This window comes from Zootoca vivipara, chromosome 2 (genome assembly GCF_963506605.1).
Source record: "Zootoca vivipara chromosome 2, rZooViv1.1, whole genome shotgun sequence".
In the NCBI taxonomy this organism is placed as follows: domain Eukaryota; kingdom Metazoa; phylum Chordata; class Lepidosauria; order Squamata; family Lacertidae; genus Zootoca; species Zootoca vivipara.
The window spans coordinates 103,422,143-103,428,228 of NC_083277.1; the positions used below are offsets into that span (position 1 = coordinate 103,422,143).

At 45.8% G+C, this 6,086-nt stretch overlaps 1 protein-coding gene across 1 annotated transcript in view; it reads left to right on the plus strand.

Annotated features, from left to right (window-relative positions):
* Positions 1-5,857, plus strand: part of CACNG4 (calcium voltage-gated channel auxiliary subunit gamma 4) — an 84,191-nt gene extending 78,334 nt beyond the window's left edge. The window contains exons 3-4 of the mRNA XM_035104013.2: positions 541-681; positions 5,287-5,857. Of these exons, the coding sequence (XP_034959904.1) occupies positions 541-681; positions 5,287-5,828 (683 nt within the window). The 3' untranslated portion in view covers positions 5,829-5,857. The remainder of the gene's footprint in view (positions 1-540; positions 682-5,286) is intronic.
* Positions 5,858-6,086: the final 229 nt, after the last annotated feature.

Consider the following 6,086-nt stretch of genomic DNA (forward strand, 5'->3'; position numbering starts at 1 on the left):
CTCTCTAGCTGGTAGCTTGCCAGAATATGTTTCCACACAAGGCAGCTTTGGAAAGCTGATTATGGTAATGACCCCAAATTTTCCGGCAGAAATGACAGAGCACATTAGAAAAACTAAAGGGGAGGCGCATTTGCCCTTGTGGAGACTCCCCGCTTGTTACCCTAGTCGTTCCCCTCAAAGGACCATGTTTATCCAAATACTGTATCAGACATAATTTCTGTTGATGTGTCTTCTGTGAATTCTTTCAACATCATTTCTAACGCTTCTTTTGCAGATTTGCCATTTGCAGCTTATTTTAAGGTAGTCAGTGTTTCAAGGTGTGTTTAATATCTTGTCTTTGGTTGCCTTGGCAATAAGTTTAAAGGGTGAGGTATAAATCTTAATTACAAATAAATGGTCCACAGGGATAGCTGTTAACATTTCCAATTGCCACAAAAGCTCTTCTTCTTCTTCTTCTTCCTTCTTTTTTCACCGTAAGGAAACAACAAGTTGATAAATCATCTCTTGTGCTTTTTCATTTCTCTCCTCCCCGGGTCTCAGGTATTGTCCGGGCCTCCAGCGTGTTTCCGATTCTAAGCACAGTATTACTGTTGCTGGGAGGGCTCTGCATCGGAGCTGGGAGGATTTATAGCAGCAAGAACAACATTATCCTCAGCGCTGGGATTCTTTTTGTTGCAGCAGGTAGGTCATCATTTATTCATTTTACTGATGAATCGCTTCCCACGAAATGCCTCAAAGCAAGTTAACAATAGAAGAAAGCACAATTTCTGTAGGCCAATGAAGATTAAAAGCTAGGAATAGAAATCTCCAGTTAAAAGGCTTGTTGGAAGAGGAAGGTATTCGATACATTTGAGAAAAGGCAATAAAGATGGTGCCTGTCTCATAAGTAATGGGAGGCGGGGGTCCAAAGGGCAGGTGTCACCACAATAAAAATCCTCTCCCTGTAGCAAAGGCTACCTGAGGAGATTGTATCTTCAGACAGCCCTTTCCTGCATCAGTTGGGTGATCAGCCCTCAGTGATTAGCTAGCTGGGTTTGTAGGGAGTGAGGGGATCATTTGGGTATCCTGGTCTCAAGCTGTATAAAGCTTTGCATACCATCACTAATGCACTGAATTCAGCCCAGGAGCTAACTGGCAGCAATTATTATTATTATTATACCCTGCCCACCTGACTGGGATGTCCCAACCATCTGAGTGGCTTCCAGCACATACAAAAACATAATAAAACATTACACGTTAAAAAGCTTCCTATCTAAGGGTTGTCTAGTTACTCATCTCCTTGACATCTGGTGGGAGGGCGTTCCACAGAGAAGGTCCTCTGCTTGGTTCCCTGTAACCTCATTTCTTGCAGTGCGGGAACCACCGGAAAGCCCTTGGAGCTAGAGCTCAGTATCAGGGCTGGATGACAGAGGTGGAGAAGCTCCTTCAGATATATGGGGCCAAAGCTGTTTAGGACCTTAAAGGTCAGTGCCAACACTTTGAATTGTGCTTGGAAATGTACTGGAAGCCAACATAGGTCTTTCAGGACTGGTGTTATGTGGTCTCGGCAGCCGCTCCCAGTCACCAGTCTAGCTGCCGCATTCTGGATTAGTTGTAGTTTCTGGTTCACCTTCAAAGTTAGCCCCACATAGAGCGCATTGCAGTAGTCCAAGCGGAAGATAGCCAGGGCATGTACAACTCTGGCAAGACAGTGCACAGGTAGAGGCGTACCAGATGGAGCTTGAAGACAGCTGCCCTGGACACAGAATTGACCTGTGCCTCCATGGACAGCTGTGCGTCCAAAATGACCCCCAGACTGTGCATCTGGTCCTTCAGGGGCACAATTACTAGTCTTTCTGCAGTGGCATTGCATGGTGGTGATATTCTGCCCCGCTAACTGCATTCCCACGCAGAGTGCATTTCTGTAGTCCAACCTGAAGCTTACCAGAACGTGGACCAAGGAGGACCTTAATTACATACAGTATTTTGTCTTCCTTTTAATCAAAGGTGTTGGAGAAGAGAATGCAGCGGAGAAGACCAATAACAAGTGTCTTGCAATTACTTACCTTCCCCCCCCTTCCCTATTTCTTCTTATTATTATGTGAGTCCCCAAGAGAATGGAGCATTCAGTGCAAGTCTCACTCTCTTTTGTCTTAACAAGCAGACCACCTCAGCTCCTCATTAGGGGAGCGCTCAGAGATTAGAACATCTCCCGCTCGTGCTAGAAGTGACCCCAAATATCAGGGTGCTTATTATTCTAGGAACACATCACTATATTTTTTCAGAGCACAGGACTTTTAACATACACCGCGTGGGTGTACGAGCTTCGCCTCCAGTTGCCGGGGGCTTGAGAAATCTCCCTGGATAATTACGTAACAGCAGCGACTGACACACATAAAAGAGAGGATGTTATTCCTCACCGTCCCCAACAAGGTGCTTGTGCATCTGGGCTTGGCTGTCTTCTCCGTGATTTGCTGTGTGACACACTTTCCAAACGCAGCAGATGGGTCGCTGTTTATCAGACAATCTGACTGTGCCCGTTTCATGGATTTTCTTCACACGGTAGTATGGGCAGGGAGGGGTTGGGGGCTGCTTTCTGCATTTGTATTTACTATGGAAAGGCAGCACGTGTCTTTGCAAAGTTTCTACACTGAAACTTCCTCTTGGGGTCAAATTTCTATCCATCCTTCCCCAGCCCCAGGCCATGCTCTGACAGATAGAATAACAAGAATGCAGCTCTTGCAATATATGCAGAGAACGAAAGCAGCCAAGAGTTTCTCCTGTTCAAAAGCATCACCTTCTTCTCGAGAAGAACTTAAGAAGCACTTTAAACATCTGCTGTCTGCTGTGACAGATTTAAGATATAGGTTTCATTTGGGCAGCTCAATATCCCACAAGCCTGATAACACCAAGATTGCAGGTTTGATTCCCATACAGGGCCACCTGCTTCTTTTTGCAATGCAGGGGGCTGGACTAGATGGCCCTTGTGGTCCCTTCCAACTCTACAATTCTCTGATTCCACACTATCCTCCACCAACTTCTACACATCCTGCAGGCTCCTGCTCAGTCAAATCAGGTGGGCAGTGGCTGGAGTTGCTGGACTACAACTCCCATTATCCCTAGCTAGCAGAACCACAGGGGTGATGAGAGTTGTAATCCAACAACAGCTGGGGACCCAAATTTGAGAAACACTGCCTTATAGCTTGGTCAGGCTACCTTTGAAGGTGAACCGGAAACTACAACTAATCCAGAATGCGGCAGCTAGACTGGTGACTGGGAGCGGCCGCCGAGACCACATAACACCAGTCTTGAAAGACCTACATTGGCTCCCAGTAGGTTTCCGAGCACAATTCAAAGTGTTGGCGCTGACCTTTAAAGCCCTAAACGGCCTCGGCCCAGTATACCTGACGGAGCGTCTCCACCCCCATCATTCTACCCGGACACTGAGGTCCAGCTCTGATAGCCTTCTGGCAGTTCCCTCACTGCAAAATGTGAGGTTACAGGGAACCAGGCAGAGGGACTTCTCAGTAGTGGCATCCGCCCTGTGAAACACCCTCCCATCAGATGTCAAAGGAAAAAACAACTACCAGACTTTTAGAAGACATCTGAAGGCAGCCCTGTTTAGGGAAGCTTTTAATATCTGAAGGACTATTATATTTTTATATTTTGTTGGAAGCCACCTAGAGTGGCTGGTATAAATAATAATAATATATCATCATCATCATCATCATCTAGTTCAAGGTATCAGTCAAGGTCCTCTTATGAAGTAGGCAGCAGGTCCTGGGGGTTGTGGGGGCAGCAGAAGTGGCAGCTCCCCAGCCTAGCCATTCCTCCTGAACTTTTGCAGCCATTTCCCTCCATTGTGGAACAGGTGTGCATGTGTCGTATTCAGCCTGAGGTGCAATGCAGGCATAAAGCCAACTCTTAGGCACCAATTAGGCAATTGATTAGGCAGGGCAAGGCTTACCTGGCTCCCCCATATTTTGTTCAAGTTGGCATTCCTGAATGTAGGGTGCTGTCCCATTTCCAGTGATACAGTGAGGCCGAATGGTTAGCCTGATTGTCTTCTGTATGTGGAATTGGTGTGGGGGCCACACAGGAAGCTGCTGCATACTGAGTCAGAATGATTCTACCTAAGCTCAGTGTTGTCTACACTGACACGCTGTGGCTCTCCAGGGTTTTTCATGTGAGGAGTCTTTTCCAGCGCCCCCTGTAGATGTCAGGGACTGGGGCATTTTGCATGCAAAGCAGGTGCTCTACCGCTGGAGCTGCAGCTCTTCCCCCTGGCCTACACCTTTGCCACGGGTACCAAAACAAACCCAGCCAAAGATACAGGAAAGACAGAGGCTCTCAGCCGATGTTTTGGGAACATCGCTGCTCTGAGGGACTATGGTGAAAGTGGGGAAGAAGAGGAAGGGACATAAAAGGTCCTTTGCTGGATGTTGGAATCATCTGGGTCACCGACTTAAGAGAAACAGCCCAGTAGGGGAATGTGGGAAGGTTCGCTTGCAAGATGAAATCCTTTCAGTGAGCGGGCAATGGATGGTTGGAGTAGATGCTGGCAGTGCAAGAATCAGCAGTGAAAAGACATGTGGAGTTCTCTGGAGGATGACTTGCAATGTGCTTGGGAGAAGGTGTAAGCTCGCTGAGTGAAAAGCTGTGTTTTACTGCCTTTATGTTTTGATTGCCGTATTTTTCCATGTATAACACGCCGTTGTGTATAAGACAACCCCCAGAGTTCTTGGGCTTTCGGGAGGGGAATTGCCGACAATCACTCACCTCGCAGAAGCAACCAATCGTCTGCCCGATCACCTGCCCAATTGCCACAGTAGCAGCCAATCGTCAGCAGGCCTTGCCGCACAATCACCTGCCCAATCGCCGATGGCAATCTCCTGCTTGCAGATGCCACAAATCGCCTGTCCCCCCTCTGTGTATAAGACGTGTATAAGATGACCCCCAATTTTTAACATTTTTAATAATAATAAAGTGTCTTATACATGAAAAAATACAGTGATTTTAGTATGTATTTTGTGCTTTGATTGTTTTTAATATGTATTTTGTGCTTTGTATGCTGTAACTTTGTGCTGAGACCTACGGGTATAGGGCGGTATACAAATAATAATAATAATAATAATAATAATAATAATAATAATAATAATGGTCCACCCATGCAACAGACTGCTGGTCCTATATTGCTTCACTCTGGTTAAATCGTATCCTTACCAACCCAAGGGCTTGCGATGAGGATAATTTCGTTATGGAGGTATTTGAGCTGGCTAATTTCCCTCTTTCTTTCTCCCTCTCCAGGATTAAGTAACATAATAGGAATCATTGTCTACATATCCAGCAATGCGGGTGATCCTAGTGACAAGCGGGATGAGGACAAAAAGAACCAATACAATTACGGCTGGTCTTTTTATTTTGGAGCCTTGTCTTTCATTGTGGCAGAAACAGTTGGCGTCCTGGCTGTGAACATCTATATTGAAAAGAACAAGGAGCTAAGGTTTAAGACCAAGAGGGAGTTCCTTAAGACCACTTCTTCTTCTTCCCCTTATGCCAGGATGCCAAGCTATAGGTACAGGAGAAGGCGGTCCAGATCTAGTTCTCGATCTACAGAGCCTTCTCCATCCAGGGATGTTTCGCCCGTTGGCCTGAAAATGGCAGGTTCCATTCCCATGAACGAAATCTCCATGTACACGCTCTCCAGGGAGCCCTTGAAGATCACCACGGCCGCAAGCTACAACATGGAGCAAGATGCGGGTTTTCTTCAAGTTCACAATTTCCTTCAAAAGGAATACAACGAAGGACTTCATATCAACATGGTCAACAGGAGAACAACGCCTGTTTGAAAAGGGGACTGTTTGCTTTTCTTAAAACTACAACGTGAAGCAAAATCCAGATCTTTTTATACGTGAAAAGCGTGTATTTTTTAAACAAAAGCTCTTGCATACCTCAAGAGAAAAATCATACAGAGAGGTTGAAGAGATGCTGAAATGACCTGAAGATACGGAACTATACATTTCTAGCTGATTTTTATAATAAGCTCTTTCAAAAAAACAAAATTTGTTTAAAGTTCTCAGTGTCACCAAAAGGGAAGGGAAAAAAAT